This window comes from Halichoerus grypus, chromosome 1, assembly GCF_964656455.1.
Source record: "Halichoerus grypus chromosome 1, mHalGry1.hap1.1, whole genome shotgun sequence".
NCBI lineage: Eukaryota > Metazoa > Chordata > Mammalia > Carnivora > Phocidae > Halichoerus > Halichoerus grypus.
In genome coordinates, this window is record NC_135712.1 from 121,462,249 (window position 1) to 121,478,546 (window position 16,298).

The window sequence follows — 16,298 nt, forward strand, 5'->3', positions numbered from 1 at the left end:
CTCTCTCTCCATATTAAGCAAAGCCCTGCTTTTTTGCAGCCCCTAGCAACTTTGGAAGGCTTATAAAATGGCAACTGAGACTCCTAGAGTATAATCAGCTTTAAATCTCACAAATACAATCGTGAAAACACTTAAATACATAATTTTAAACTTAATCTACCTGGATAAGAGGCAACCCTGAACTCTCAATAAATAAGACTGAAAATCGGACTTTACATGTTAAGGAAACACTTTAAAATAATAAATCAGTGCTCAGAGTTTGAAAATAAAATTCTAAAATGTAAGGGTGTGCACACAGTTTTGTTTTGTTTTTTTAACTTTAACTGTTTAACTGTTTTTAACTTTAACTGTTTTTTGTTTATTCTAATTAGGTGTTTAGATATATGGCTCTGACACTTTATATAACAGCATATACAGTGGGCAAGTCTGCCTCTCTAGTTCTGTTTTCCTCAATAAAAAAAAATGACAAGAATCAACTAAAGATTATCTGCAGATTTCTTCCAAAGACTCCATAATTTACACTCACACAAAGAGGGATTTTTTTTCATAATTTAAAAACCAGAGCACAGGGGCGCCTGGGTGGCTCAGTCGTTAAGCGTCTGCCTTCGGCTCAGGTCATGATCCCAGGGTCCTGGGATCGAGCCCCGCATCGGGCTCCCTGCTCTGCGGGAAGCCTGCTTCTCCCTCTGCCACTCCCCCTGCTTGTGTTCCCTCCCTCGCTGTGTCTCTCTCTTCAAATAAATAAATAAAATCTTTAAAAAAATAAAATAAAATAAAATAAATAAATAAAAACCAGAGCACAGTTAGATTAAAGGGGATATGAAGAGTAGCCTTTACCTTTTCGGTACTGAGTTTTTAATGTAATAAAATATTATAGCTTTTTTATAATATCAACAATTGCTATAAACATGCTTTGGTGGTCACAAGAACTGGAAGCAATTTAGCATCCATGCTTCTTTCTAATCAGGTACTGCAATGTTTATCCTTTTAAAGTATGGTCAAATCACAAGGAGTTGTTTGGGTCTGGATGATCGTTAAGGTTCCTTCTCACTATTAAATTCTATTCACTTACTCTTCAATGTAGATGGGAATGTCTGAAGACTGAGGGCCAAGAAGAGATCCTTTCAGATAGAGAAAAGGAACTAAGTAAGGATCAATGGTACAAAGCAGCATAATGTGGAAGTCCAAGGAGGCAAAAACTATCTTTGGGGCATAGGAATGACAAGGGTTGTGAGGAGTTTTACAAAGATTGAGATACTCTCTGGGTTGGCTGAGGTTCACTTAAATGCCTCCCAAGATGATAAGATAGCCCAGGAAATCCACTAGAATGTATTCAAATGCTTGCTCCTCAATCTTGACAAAACAGAGTAAGGCTACTCATACATGGGTGGACCACAAGAATAGTTTAAATTATTATTCAAGATTGAAATCATGTAATGACTTAGAGATCCTGGGTGCCATCTTTCATGGTACACCTTGTAAGTGGTAGTGTCCAGACAGGCTAGCTGTGTCTCCTGATTAAAAAAAAAAAAAAAGGGTTTATTTGCTTCAGATTCACAGAAACAGTGAACACCATTGCCTTGGAGCTATCCATGGTGCTTGACTCAGACTCAGCTCATCACTTCCAACAACTGATGCATTAGCTTTCCTACTATAGTACCACTAAGGATCTGTCTAACCCATAATCTACACTGTGGCCTGTGACAATCATGCCACTACCATGGGCCACGTGTAATCTGTCTATTCCACTTTGCCTGTGCCCAGACCCCCCAAGTATTTTACTTAGTCCTAGCGTGGATCTCCAGCTAATCTACCCTTTCCCCCCAGGCCTGCTACACCATCTGCTACATAAAACCCTTTCTGCAGAGATAGTCCACCTCATAGAAGATCACCGGCATACACTAAGCAAAAGAGTATGGTTCCTCAGAGCCAAGTCCCCACATGATACCTTATATGAGTTTTAAAACCTTATTACTGTTACAAATTTTACCATTCAAAAATGAATGTAAATGACTTCTAAATTTTGCTATATATGTTTTTGTGACTGACTTTGGGAACAGTAAAAAAAAAAAAAAAAGGAATTATTAACTTAAGACTGATGTGTAGGTTTTAGGGAATCATGAACCAATTGAAATTATGTGATTCTTTAGGCAGATGCATGTTTTTCTGGGGAAGAGGATGTTGAGACTCTTATCCTTAAAAGGTTAGAACCACTGATCAATATGGTGATGACTCCCAAATAATGATCACCCCAGGTTTAAGCTCTAGATCTTTATGTGTGTGGTGTAACAAATATATGTGGTCTTTGTCCCGGTTCCTGGCACAAAGCTATTAAAATGCTTGGGACTTCCTAAGTGATAGGAGTGTCTTTGGTTATTCATAAGGATCCCCCTTGGAGCACACCTAAGTTTATGCTACTGAACAATTAGGCCCTAGGGCCCCAAGAGAGCCTCAGGATGAGACTGGTAACCAGAAAGACCACGTTATTAGAGGGATGGAACTTCTAGTCCTACCCAGCAATCTCTGGGAAGGGGTAAAATGGTGTGTGTGGGGGGAGGGGAGTGCTGGAGATTAAAGCTCAATAAAATCTGATGAACTTCTGGGCTGGTGAATGCATCCATGTCTTAGGAGAGTAGCATACCCCAATTCCATGGGGAAAGAAGTTCCTGAATTTGGGACACCTCTGGATCTTGCCCTATGTACCTCATCATTTGGCTGTTCACCTGTATCCTTTATAATAAACTGGCAAACATAAGTAAAGATTTTCCTGAGCTTTGTGAACCATTCTAATAAATTATCAAAACCTAGGAGGGCATTGTGAGAACCTCTGATTTATAGCTGATTGGTCAGAGGCACAGAAGAACAACCTGGACTTGCAACTGGTGCCTGAAGAGGGGCAGTCTTGTAGGACTGAACCCTTTACCTGTGGGATCTGACTCTATCTTCAGGTAAACAGTGAAAGAATTGAGTTAAATTGTACGATACCTGGCTGGGGTCCATAGAGAACTAGAGAATTGCCTGGTAGTATGAAAAACACTCCAGAATATCCAACTGCCTATTTGACACCTCTAAAGGGATGTCCAGAAAACTCTGCAAACTCAGCATGTCTAAAATTAAACTTATTTTTCCTCCTTACTTCCCTAACATGTTCCTCTCCTAATCCTCAGTAGATGATACCACCTAGTTGTAAAGGTAAAAATCCCGTCAATCATGTTTGATCATGATCATGACTCTTTTCCTCATTCCCCTTATTCAATCAGTGACACCTATAACTTTCTGAGCTTAATAAATTTTTAAAACACTCTTTTTTTAAAGATTTTATTTATTTATTTGAGAGAGAGAAAGGCAGTGAAAGAAAGCATGAGCAGGGAGGAGAGGGAGAAGCAGCTTCCCTGCGAGCAAGGAGCCCAATGCAGGGCTCGATCCCAGGACCCCGAGATCATGACCTGAGCCGAAGGCAGCCACTTACCCGACTGAGCCACCCAGGCGCCCTTAAAGAATCTCGCATTCTATAATAATTTTGCAGGTGGTAAAGACCACCAAATATTAATAGATCCTATAAGCTGGAAACTCTTACCACTGGACCACAACTTTTCATTTTCATGAGGCAGCATATACTCTCTTATCATTCCCCCTCCTCTAATAACTGTATTAAGAATATACTGGAGAATGTAGCTAATTCATTATTCTTCTGATTTTATAGAAAGAGGTAAAACAGCTTTCCTTTAACAAAGTGACAAGTGGGGGCTGTTTCTGCAAAATGGCTCTTATTAGGAATACCTTTCATTCCTATCTAAATAGTCCCAGGGATCATGGCACCACTGTTCAGTGAAGACAGCTGTTCTCTAGTTTCCAAAAGGTAACAGGAATTTTTCTTTGTCAATAACTCCGTATCTTTACCCAGAAGCCAACATGACAGATGGCACTGCAAAGCAATTGCCAAATCAGAAATGAAAAAGATATAAGTCAAAACCACTGAAATTCCTGGCTCCTGGCACTATTTTGAAATTCTTAACAAGAATGGGAGGAGATAGGAGACAGACCTCCAAGTGAAATAGAAAGACCCTACACTAAGGTGTTTCTAACTCTTGGTAAAGCTTAAAAAACTTTTTTTTTTTAGGATTTTATTTATTTGAGAGAGAGAGATAGCGAGAGAGAGCACAAGCAGGGGGTGGGGAGAGGGAGAAGCAGGCTTCCCACTGAGCAGGGAGCCAGATGTGGAGCCTGATCCCAGGACCCCAGATCATGACCTGAGCCGAAGGCAGACGCTTAATGACTGAGCCACCCAGGCACCCCAAGCTTAAAAAACTTCTTGAGCACCCAGTGTCTGAATGCAGGAGGCAATCTTCCCTTAAAGAGACAACACAATGCCTGGAAACATACAATGAGCATCTCCCATTCCTCACACATTGCCAGTAAAGATTTGGAAGTTCATACTGTTAAATTCCTGTTAGGAACACCTCCTAACATACCCTGAGCATCCTGGTGCTTTGTGGAGGGAATTAATGGCAAACTTTAAAATGTGCTGACCAGATTTTACTTTGCATTACTAAAAACCAAGAGAAGCCAAATTCATGCTTATAGTATAGCTGGGCTTAACGTCACATAAAAATTTTTCCTACTGTCAGCTGTCCATGTTAAGAGAGTGAATCAATACGCAGCTTAAGGCCAACAAATGTTTATAATTATCAAGAACAGAACAAAATCAAGGAATACTCAGACTTGGAATATCCTGTACAGTTCTACTAGCTGCTTGTCGAAAAGGCATAATGGCACTAGGAAAACACTATAAAGGAGACAATTAAAATTAATAGATGCCTTAGCTGTCTATACAAGCCTATGATGTTATTCAATAAAATTTTATTACCTTGCCTCTCTCAAATCATTAGAAAGTGACCAAAGTAAAATGCAACATCCTCTTAACAGAGTCTTTCACAAAGATAAATTTTTATTTTGGTTAAGTCCAATTACTAATTTTTAATTAAAAAAATTTTTTTAAATAGGTCATGGTTTTGGTGTTATGTCTAAGACTTCTTCATCAAGTCCAAGGTTCTGCAGATTTTCTCTTGTTTATTCTAAAAGTTTCATTTTATGCTTTATAATTAAATCTATGATCCATTTTGAATTAATTTTTGTATAAGGTGTGAAGTTGAGATCAAAGTTCATTTTTTAACCTATGGTTAAGACGATGAAAAGATAAGCTACAGACTTGGGAGAAAATATTTGCAAAGCACCTATTTGACAAAGGACTCATACTAGAATCTATAAAGAGCTTTCGAAACTCAACAGTCGAAACACAAACAGCCCAATTAGGAAGTGGGCAAAAGGATATGAAGAAATACTTCACTAAAATAGTTCTTTATATTCAATAAAATATGGATGACAAGTAATGAAAATATTTTTGACACTACTTATCATTACAGAAATGCAAATTAGGACCATGATGAGTTATCACTACACATCTATTTAGAACAGCTAAAATAAAAAATAATGACAATACCAAATGCTAGTGAGGGTGCAGAGAAATTGGATCTCTCATACATTACTGATGGGAATGTAAAATGGTACATCGTCTCTAGAAAAGTGTCAGTTTCTTTAAGAACTAAACATAACATTTACCATACAACCTAGCAATTACACTCCAGGGCATTAATCTCAGAGATATGAAAAGTTATGTCCACACAAAAACCTGTACATGATTGTTCACTGCAGGTTATAACAGCCAAAAACTGGAAATAACCAAAATGTCTAATAGGTTTATGCTAAAATGTGACATCCATACCATGAATACTACTTAGCAGTAAAAAAGAACAAACTATTGATACACACAACTTGGATGGATCTCAAGGTCATTATGTTGAATGACAAAAGCCAATCTCAAAAGGTCACATACTGTATGTAACATTATGGAACACGACAAAACTACAGAGATGGAAATTAGTGGTCACCAGGGGTTGGTGGGCAGGGGGTAGGTAGGTTTGACTACAAAGAGGTAGCATAAGGGAGATTTTTGTGGTGATAGACTAATTCTGTATCTTGACTATGGTGACAGCTATACTATACACATGTGACAAAATGATACAAAACTATACATATACTTATACCAGTATCAACTTCCTGGTTTTGATATCGTACTATAGTTATATAAAATGTAACCAACGGGGGAAACTGGGCCAAGCGTACACAGAGATCTTTCTGTATTATCTTTGCAACCTCCCATGAATCTATAATTACTTCAGAATAAAAAGTTTTAAACAATCCAATCAATGTAAAATCATCCAAGAGTTTGGGAAACATGGGAGAATTTATAAATTTGTTGAAAAGGGTAATGCAGGGGCGCCTGGGTGGCTCAGTCGTTAAGCGTCTGCCTTCGGCTCAGGTCACGATCCCAGGGTCCTGGGATCGAGCCCCGCATAGGGCTCCCTGCTCGGCGGGAAGCCTGCTTCTCTCTCTCCCACTCCCTCTGCTTGTGTTCCCTCTTTCGCTGTGTCTCTCTCTGTCAAATAAATAAAATCTTAAAAAAAAAAAAAAAAAGAAAAGAAAAGGGTAATGCAAACCAAAGTGCAAACCAAAGATGGATAGGGATGATCATGGTGCAGCCTAGAAAGACAGCTGGAGAGTTTGTTCAACTCCCCAAAATAGATAGTTCAACCATTTACTGAATACCTTGTATATGCAAGACATAGTGTTAAAAATAGCAGTGGGGGTTAAGAAAAAGGTCAAGCACTTACCTCTGAATTAATTTACTAAGAAGATAGAACAATTGTTAAAGGCCTCAGGGCCTCTGCAAAAGCAGTTTCCTTTGCCTGGAACACTCTTCTGTTTTTCTAGTTAGTTCTTAACCATCCTTGAACTCTCAGTTCATTGTCGCTTCTTCAGGGAAATCCTCCCTAGCTCTCCTCATTGCCCTCTCCATTAGACCAGGTTCCCCTACTACGTGCTCATACAGCACCCTATATTTTTAATTCATAACACTAATCACCATTCACAAAGAATTGTGTAATGATTTGATATCTATTTTCCCCATTAGGCTAAAATTTCCAAAGGGCAAAAACAGGTCTATGCCACTCACCACTGTATTCCCAAACCCAATGCCATGCCTGGCAAATGATAGAAGTTCAAAATATATTACAAGAATGAATCCATACAAAGCTATAATTCATATGTACAAATGAGCAGGCAGACAGTAAGAGTTACTGGATTTGGAAGAACCCAAGATCACTTCAATTTGAAAAAGCCAGTTTATATGGGATAGAAGGTTCATGCAGAGGATAAAGAATCTTATATCCGAAGTTGAACATGATTATCAACCTTTCAGCAATAGGAACCCACTGAAGAATTGAAACAGGAACAAAATGTGTCCAATGTCTTCTATAGGAAAATTACTGTGGAGAATGGACTGGAACTGAGAGGGTAAGACATAAGGAGTGGTAAAAATAATTCTGAGGACACTGTGGTAATGCAGGCACAAAATGATATGAAAGGGTGGCCACGGGAACAGCCACATGTGTGAAATACTAAGAACCAACAGAACTTAAGGACTGATTAGATATAGGGGCACGAAAAGGCTAAGGGCCAAAGATGATCCAAGAGGTTTAACAGAGAGTGATCAATGAAAGCCAGTACCAATAACAGAAATGGAAAGTCATAATTAAGTCCTCTTAGGAGAAGGGAATGTGCTTTGTTAGAAGTCTCAGGTAACATCCACACAATTCAAGATACGAGACTATGTGGAAAAAAAGTCAAGGCTGGCAATGTAATACGTGAGTGGATCACAGTTAAGGTTTAACAGTGAATGAGATCTCTCATAGGGGAGAAGGTATAAAGGGCCTTGAATTAAACCCTTAAAGCCATATGATTTGCCCCTTGCTTGAATTATGTTTATCATGTCGTGGACTCATTCAGACTGTGACTTCCCTGAGGGCACATCTGATCTCATCCTTGCATTCCCTATAAGTATACATTAAAGAGTGTTTTACATAACTGGTGCACAGTAAGCAGCCTATTAAAGGAATCAGTTATTTTCAAGGTAATTTCTGATTAATATTTCCTGTTCCATCTGCACTCTGTATTTCAAAAGGTGGTGCCACAGTGGCATCTGATTTCCCAAGGCTCTATAACTGATGAATTGACAGACAAGACTTTGGGACTGTGAAAAATATATAAGCCCCCAATGAGATTAGAACTAAAGGAAATCCCAACTAGAAGTAGGGAATACTCTTCAAGAAGTTTCTGCATAAAATTAAACAGGAAATATTATTTACTGAGGGAGAGAAACAAATGAAAATTTTCAATTGTATGCATGATACAAGTTGACAATGTACAAAAAGTAAAGAAGCTTCAGCTGAAATGAAGGATAAACAAGATAATTAAAGGGACTTGAGGACAGTTGAGAGGGATATTTTTTTAAAAAAACATATTGAGGGAAAAGTCATTCACCTGCTTGCCCACAAAATATTCCTGGGTATTACAGAAGTAGAATAAAAGGCTAACCTGATTCAATACTTAGATGAACAGTGTTTCCCCAAGCTGTATAAAATAAGGAAAAAGACTGCTAAAATCGATCAGGAGACAAATTGGATGACGGCCCCCGCCCCCCAAATTAAATTATCTAGGCTACAGTATTCCACAGTGTTCTAACCCTGAATCATAGCAAATGTCCTAAGTGCTTCCAGATAGGTGAGTGTCTCTGCGGGAGAAGTCAGGGAAGAGAAAAGAAACTCGCTGGAATCACAGATTCTAGGACCCTGACAAGTCAGGTAATCTGTAATCCAACCACCCTCTCAGTATCAGACAGCTTTCACAAGTTTAAAAGACGGCCAACCTGTCTTTGCCTATTTCCAACAACAGTAAATGGACCACTGGTAAAGTGACTATTCTCTCGTTGGACAGCTCTAAATTGTTGTAAAACCCTTTGAAGTTATCCCTCAGTAACTTTCACTCCGGGTCCTGGTTCTCAAGAGCAATACAGTGAAAAGTGAAAGTTGTATTTTGGACTTTTTTTTTTAACTTGAAAAAACCCCCAAACAACTAGATATTACTTCCTGGCGGGTCAATACATTCCCTTCTTTCAATAATAGGAAAATTGACTTTTTTCCCCCCAGCGTTTGACTCCCCTTAAAAAAAAAAGTAATGCCAGGCACAGGTTCCTTTAGACTCCGAGCTGCGACCTCCAAAGCAGAGCGAAGAAAAGGGGCTTAAATAACTACATACACTAAGATATGATGCAGCTGACATGAAATCCCCGTTGCCAAGAAGCAAGCAGTTCTAGCCCGTGTCGGGACGCGATAGAAGCCACAGACCTGGTCTGGCCTCTCTCAGGCTGTAGGGGCCCAAAGTGCCTGCACCTCTCCTTGCCAACGCCGCGGGGGGCTGAATGGGCGCTCTTTCCCAGGCCAGCGGCAAGCCCGGCGCCTCACAGGGCAGAGCGCTCGGCCGGGAGAAGCAGCAACGCTGAGAGGAAGGTTCAGTGAAGCACCTGGCAAAGCCCAAGCCGAGCCACCGGGCCAGCTGCCCGTACGCCCAACCACCGTGTCCGCCAGAGGCCACCCGAGAAACGGTACCGGTGGAAGCTCCTGGAGTTGGAGACGTTTCTGGCTCGGTCGGGGTCCCGTCTATTCCTCCCGCCTACCCTCTCTCTCCATGGCCCAAAGCTGAGCCGGAAGCCACCCCAAGGGGTGGTGTGCAGGAGGCACTCCACGTTTGGGGCGAATGCTGCGGGCCGGCCCGAGCTCTCGAGCTAGCGGGCAGCTGCGGCGGTCACTCACCGAGAGGACGCTCATGCGGATTGGGGTCTCCAACAGGCACGCCATCTTGAGCCTTCCCACCCGGCTACGGCCGGTGCCGGCGCGGGGGCCGGCACTTTCGACAAGGAACTATTGGGCCAACGAAAGGCACCTTCTGCAGAAAATCAGGCAGGTAGACGAAAACACACCACGCTCTAGGCACAGCGAAGTACGGCCAGGGCCCGCAGAAGGAAGAGGAAAGGAAAACCGCGCCAAGGGCCTCCTCACGAATCGTCCTCTCAGAAACTGCAGCTACTCTCAGCCTGGGTTAGAGGTGGGAGCTGGCAGCAGTTTCCGCATGCGCAAAGAAGATCTGCCAGCCCCACCTGCCGCTCGCGGTAGGCGGAGCCACAGGGGCGGGGTCTCGCTCTGGCGCTGCAAACTCGTTACAATGCGGGAGCTCACGTACTCATATTATGAAAAGCTAGTATGTGGAGTCACATACGTAATTTGAAGTTCACATTCATATTCATTATCTCACTCTTTTGCACCAGACTCCTAGCGTTGTTATTATCGCCATTTTGCAGATGGAGGGACTGTGGTCTCGGAACCAGGTCTTCAGCATAATCTGCCCGACCCATTTATTCTGGCGTAGTGTTAAGAAGAGATACTCTAGAACAAGAACGCCTGGGCTTAATCTTTACTACTTCACTTATTAGCTGCATTACCTCCAGCAAGTTACTTAACCTCCTTATGCTTCAGCTTTCTCTTCTATAAAATAAGGGTTATGAAAACGGAGAACTAAAGCTCTTTAGAACATGCCTGGAATGTAGAAAGCGTTATATATGTATTAGTATATCCCCAGCCTCTGAGTCAAAAAAAAAAAAAAGGTGGGGGGCAAATATCTGAAGAATTAACACTAAAGTGCTCTGGTAACTGAAGCCAAATAAAAACATGCTTCTAATTATATTTTCTGATTGATTAATCCAGCTTTCCCGCTCCGTGTGTGCGTGTGTGTACCAAACTGCCCTGCACTTGACTTGACAGGTTTCACCTGCGTACTGCCTGTAACCAGTAAGTTTTCATAGAATGGTTGCAATGAGCCTGTTTCATTACTTGTTTGTTGTTGTTTTTTTTTTCCATTTTTATAGCCACTCCTTAATTCAAGCTGTTACTACCTCTCCCATGGACTAGAGCAATAGCCTTCCAACTGATCTTGTAGCCTCTACACTTTGCTCCTCACTGCTTTCCTATCTTCTTCCTGTTTAGGTATCCCCCTCTTTTAGAAAGTTCCCCTTAAGCCACTTTGCTTTTAGAAAAGCCCTCTACATTAAAACCCGTTTTTGCTAACAAAAGAAATCCAAGAGAATTTTTGCTTTTATGAAAAAAGGTAGTAAATGAAAATAGCAGTTAGAGTTTGTTTTGCAGTGAGCCTTTATAAAGGCAGCTCTCAACCCCAGGCAGCAGGGGAGAGTGACATCCCCAAGCTCCTTCCCCGGGAACTACATTCAGCATCTCAGTTATCAAGCCACCCATAGCTTTGAACTTGTCTGTGAACACCTGTGCTTTATCTCCATTTATTTTGTGCATCTCTTAGCAAGATACGTCCTAAGGTATCAGAAATGCCTAAAAGGTTATTTTTCAGGTCTGGAAATGCTCAGAAATGTTTCTAAATATTTCCATATAAAGTAATGGTAATTGCTTCTTCACTTTATATCATTTTGGTTTAGAAAGTTTTGATAAGAACTCTCTAATTTTGGATAATGGGGGAAACCTGTACTTGGTTTACAAATTTATTGTAGCCCTAATTATCCTTGCTTACGGCTCTGTGTTCCCAAACAACTGCTGAGTTTCTGGAAAGCAGGAATTTCATTTTAGATTTTTCCTTGTGCAGTATTTCCCAAACTTCAGTAATCTGCATACCACCCATGCAATCTTTGTCAGTCTAAACCCAGGTGTTATTATTCACTCAATATTTTTCTTTAAGGTCAATTTCAATTCATTAAATAGTTTTCTCTTCTTCCTAAATGATAATAGTCTGTAAAATCAAGTTTTTTGTGCTCCTTATTTTCATTCTAGTACGTATTAACATAATAGCTACAAAAAAGTTTAAATGTCCATTTGTCATCTAAAATCATGCCATATACTGCATACCATAAAGAGCAGAGCATAACCTTTGGAACAAAGGATACAAAAGTATCAATTGAATTTTCAGCTGACATTTGTACAATATAGAGTTGTGATAGCTGTGTTTATCCATGCTTCATCCATTAGCTCAAGCAGTACATCCTCCAGGAAGCCCCTTCCCCAAGTATAAGTTAAATGACCCCTCCCCGTGTTTTAATGCATTTTTAATGTTCTTGCCACTAACACAGCTTCTCCAACAATATATTGTAAATTTTTAAAGATCTTATCTATTCATTTGAGAGAGAGAGAACGAGAGAGCACAAGCAGGTGGAGTGGCAGACGGAGAGGGAGAAGCAGGCTCCCCACCCAGCAGAGATCCTGACGTGGGGCTGGATCCGAGGACCCTGGGATCATGACCTGAGCTGAAGGCAGACACTTAACCAACTGAGCCCCCCAGGGACCCCATATTGTAATTTTTTTGTCATTGTTTACTTGTTTGTCTCCCCATTATACTCTTCAGGACAAGTACTAGGAATTTTATCTACTAGGTCTTTTATCTCACTTCCTAGCATAAAATAATCATGGTAAATGCTTATTGAATGAATTTTTTACTTAGTTTGGTCACCCCCACAGACAGATCCTGGAACAGTGATTTGGGTGCAGGTAGTTTATTTGGGAAGTGTTTCCAGAGACCAGAATTGATGGGTCAGGGAGAGTAAAAAAAAAAAAGGAAAAGTCAATATAAGGATCCATTATTGAAATCACTGCCTTCTCCTTGAGGACCTCTGAAAAATGTACAGAATGCTCCCCTGGATATCCCTCTTGCAGCTGGAGCATTTATCCACCCTCCCATCTGGTATTGGTTGAGGGTTTTCCCAGGGCTGGTAACTGTCCTGGATTGTACTTCTGCACAGAAGAGAGAGGGCTTCCTTAACCTGGTATAGAAAAGCAGAATCTGTAGGCTTGCTTTTGGGGTGCAATATAGACGGCATGAATCTGAGCTTGCAGCAGAACCGTCATTAGAGTTGTGGCTGAAATCAGAGTGGACAGGAGCTAGAGAATGTAACTAGAGCATCCAACACCTCTGCTACTCAGGCTTTCCTATTTTATTTCCAGAAGACTGACATAGCCATTTTATGGAAAGGAAGCATTGATTAGCAAACTTCTAAGCTTGGGGATCAGGAATCTCATTCCTAGTTCAAATTTTGCTGCTAAAAAACCTTAGGTATACTCTTCAAAGCCAATTAATGAGTAGAAATTGAGGAGTAAAAAGATTTTGATTCAGCTTTCATGTAACAGCAACAACAGAACAGGTAACTGTGGCACAGTGGTGGGAAGAGGGAACTATCCACACTGACTTCCCTGCAAACAAGAATGAAATTTCTCCCCATCCTCCCATGGCTCTTATTGCAGAGCAGTATTAATTTCTTTTCTTTCTTTAAAGATTTTATTTATTTATTTGATAAAGAGATGGAGAGAGCAGGAGTGGGGACAGGCAAAGGGAGAAGCAGGCTTCCCGCGGAGCAGGGAGCCCAATGTGGGGCTTGATCCCAGGACCCTGGGATCATGACCTGAGCCCAAGGCAGACACTTAACCGACTGAACCACCAAGGCGCCCCAAGCAGTATTAATTTCTGAAAAAATAATGATAACAAGGTGTGAATTTAATAAGGCAAAATAGTAATGCAAAGTAAAAAGTAAGTAGCCAGAAAGAAATTTGAAGAGTATTTATAAATGTCTAAGTGCAATTGCCAGGATAGAGAAAGCCGAATTTTTGAAAGTAGAAACATACCTATGCAAAAAGAGGAAAGCATAAAGTATAGAAAGATAGATGTAAACCAAAAACTGAATGGCCTCAAAAGGACTTTGGAAGAAACTTTAGCAAGATTTGACAACAGAGGAGTCTTTAGAACAAAAAGAGAAAATGCAGTAATGGTGGTGAGGAAGAGATATAGTTCAGTTTAACAGTCACTAACTGTGGGTTTACTTGTGCACATATTGTACTAGGGATTCAAAGTAGTATAAAGACATGGTTCCCAACTTCAAGCAGGCAGGAATAAAAGTGACACTCTGAGAGGTTCAATAATTTGTTTAAGGTTGCTTAGGGGATGAATAAGAGGCTGAATCAATTTGGGCACAGGCTTCTCTATTTCAAAATCCTTACCAGAGCCCTCACAGTCTCCTGGGACCTGACAGGCCTATCCTACATGGGACAACTAAGTACTCACCTAAGCAGCTAATTAAGCAAAATCTACAAGGGCTTTGCAATGGGAAATAATGCATCAGTAATTCAGCAGGTGTTTGGAGGGTATCAAATATGCATGTGCATAAAGTAGAATTAGTAAGGTGTTGAAAAAGTCTTTTATTAGAAATTACAGTAAAAAATGTTCTTTTTATAACCAAATTATGGTAGAATTCCAACTTACAAATATAGAAGAAATGATGGAATTTGAAAGCCACCACATTACAACCACGTGAGCTATAAATGTTTGAAGCAAGAATCATCAATGGATGCTTACACTAATTGGTGAAAATATAATGAAAAACAGGATATTTATCCAGTCTCAAAGCATCTTCCCACAAGTGACTAATGATGGTAGAGAAACTTGGTAGACACCAGTTATTCAAGAGACTGCAATTAATATCACCACTAATGGGATAAATAGACACTATGATAGGATGTACTGATAAGGATACAACATCACTTCCATAGTATTCCTGCCAAAAATGCACAAGTGTAATCATGAGGAAACATCAGACAAACCCTAATTGAGGGACATTCTACAAAACAACACACCCACATCCTTTAAAATTGTCATGAAAGACAAAGAAAAGCTGAAAAATTATTCTAGATTAAAGGAGACTAAAGTGACATGACAATCAAATGCAACTTGTGATCTGGGATTGAATCCTGGACAAGGAAAAAAGCATTTCCCCCCTCTTGCTACAAAGGTCATCAATGGGAAAGTTGGCAAAATCTGAACAAAATCTGTAGATGATTGCTAATCATTACAACTGTCCTGAGTTTGATAATTGTACTGTTTTTATAAAGAGAATGCCCTTCATACACAGTGAAGAATTTAAGTGTAAAAAATTGAGTAGTTGTGAGTTAAGCAATTTTTTTCTTTAATAATGAAAAAGGAACTCATTTATTTATTTTTTAAAAGATTTTATTTATTTATTTGACAGAGAGAGACACAGCGAGAGAGGGAACACAAGCAGGGGAAGTGGAAGAGGGAGAAGCAGGCTTCCCGCTGAGCAGGGAGCCCGATGCGGGGCTCGATCCCAGGACCCTGGGATCATGACCTGAGCCGAAGGCAGACGCTTAACGACTGAGTCACCCAGGCGCCCCAAGGAACTCATTTAGACAACAATTTTTAAAAAGAGGACCAAGGATCCTGCAAATGTATTCTTTCAACAAAATGTATATACTAGGTGTCCACAATGTGCCAGGCACAGTGCCCAGGAGTGGGTAATACAATTATGAACAAGATAGATACATTCCTTGTTCTCACGGAGCTTTCAGACACAAGGTAGAGAGACAAGAAAATAAGCAATTAGACTTTCCTTCTGGCGCTGCGGCCACAGCCATGAATATGCTCAGGCTTCCGAAGAGGCTTGCCTCCAGTGTCCTCGCTGTGGCAAAAAGAACATCAGGTTGGACCCCAATGAGAGCAATGAAATCACCGATGCCAACTCCTGTCAACAGATCCGAAAACTGATCAAAGATGGGTTGATCATCCCGAAAGCTGTGACTGTCCATTCCTGGGCTCGGTGCCGGAAAAACACTTTGGCCTACGGGAAGGGCAGGGCTATGGGCATTGGTAAGAGAAGAGGTACGGCCAATGCTCAAATGCCTGAGAAGGTAACCTGGGTGAGGAGGATAAGAATTCTGCTCCAGCTTCTCAGAAGATACCGTGAATCTAAGAAGAAGACGGGACCGCCACATGTATCACACAGCCTGTCCCTGAGAACGAAGGGTCAGGTGTTCAAAAACATGCAGGTTCTCATGGAACACATCCACAAGCTGAAGGCAGACAAGGCTCGCAAGAAGCTTCTGGCTGACCAGGTTGAGACCGGCAGATTGAAGACCACAGAGGCTCCCAGGCGCCGCGAAGAGCAGCTCCAGACCAGGGAGGAGGAATCATCAAGACTCTGTCCAAGGAGGAAGAGACCAAGAAATAAAACTCCCTCTCTTTTGTCTGTACGTAGTGGCCTTGGCAATAACACAGATCAGTTAGTTATTCAATAAAACAAACTTTTATCTGCCAAAAAAAAAAAAAAGAAAGAAAAAGAAAAGGAGTTATTAGAATGTAGAATAATAAGTAAGAGGGTATGGGGCTAAGGCAGCCTCTAGGAGGGAAATGTTACCAGGACTGAAGCCCTTTCCATGGAGGTGGCACCCAAGCTCTGACATGAAGTGTCAAGAGGAGCAGACGAGGCAAAG

The 16,298-nt window shown here is 40.9% G+C and overlaps 1 protein-coding gene and 1 pseudogene across 3 annotated transcripts in view; one reads left to right on the forward strand and one right to left on the reverse strand.

Annotated features, from left to right (window-relative positions):
• The window catches only part of ARMC8 (armadillo repeat containing 8), a 105,601-nt gene extending 95,543 nt beyond the window's left edge, over window positions 1-10,058 (reverse strand). Inside the window, exon 1 of one of the 3 annotated variants that reach the window (XM_078071454.1) lies at window positions 9,768-10,058. Coding sequence is in view for 1 of the 3 variants with exons in the window: in XM_036080936.2 (XP_035936829.1) it covers window positions 9,768-9,812 (45 nt within the window). In the remaining 2 variants the exon portion in view is untranslated. Of the gene's footprint in view, window positions 1-9,563; window positions 9,605-9,767 lie in introns of those variants that run through there. The other 2 variants (XM_036080936.2, XM_078071453.1) reach the window with 2 other exon arrangements.
• A 5,383-nt stretch (window positions 10,059-15,441) lies between these two features.
• Window positions 15,442-16,094, forward strand: LOC118528521 (large ribosomal subunit protein eL19 pseudogene; annotated as a pseudogene).
• The last annotated feature ends 204 nt before the right edge of the window (window positions 16,095-16,298 follow it).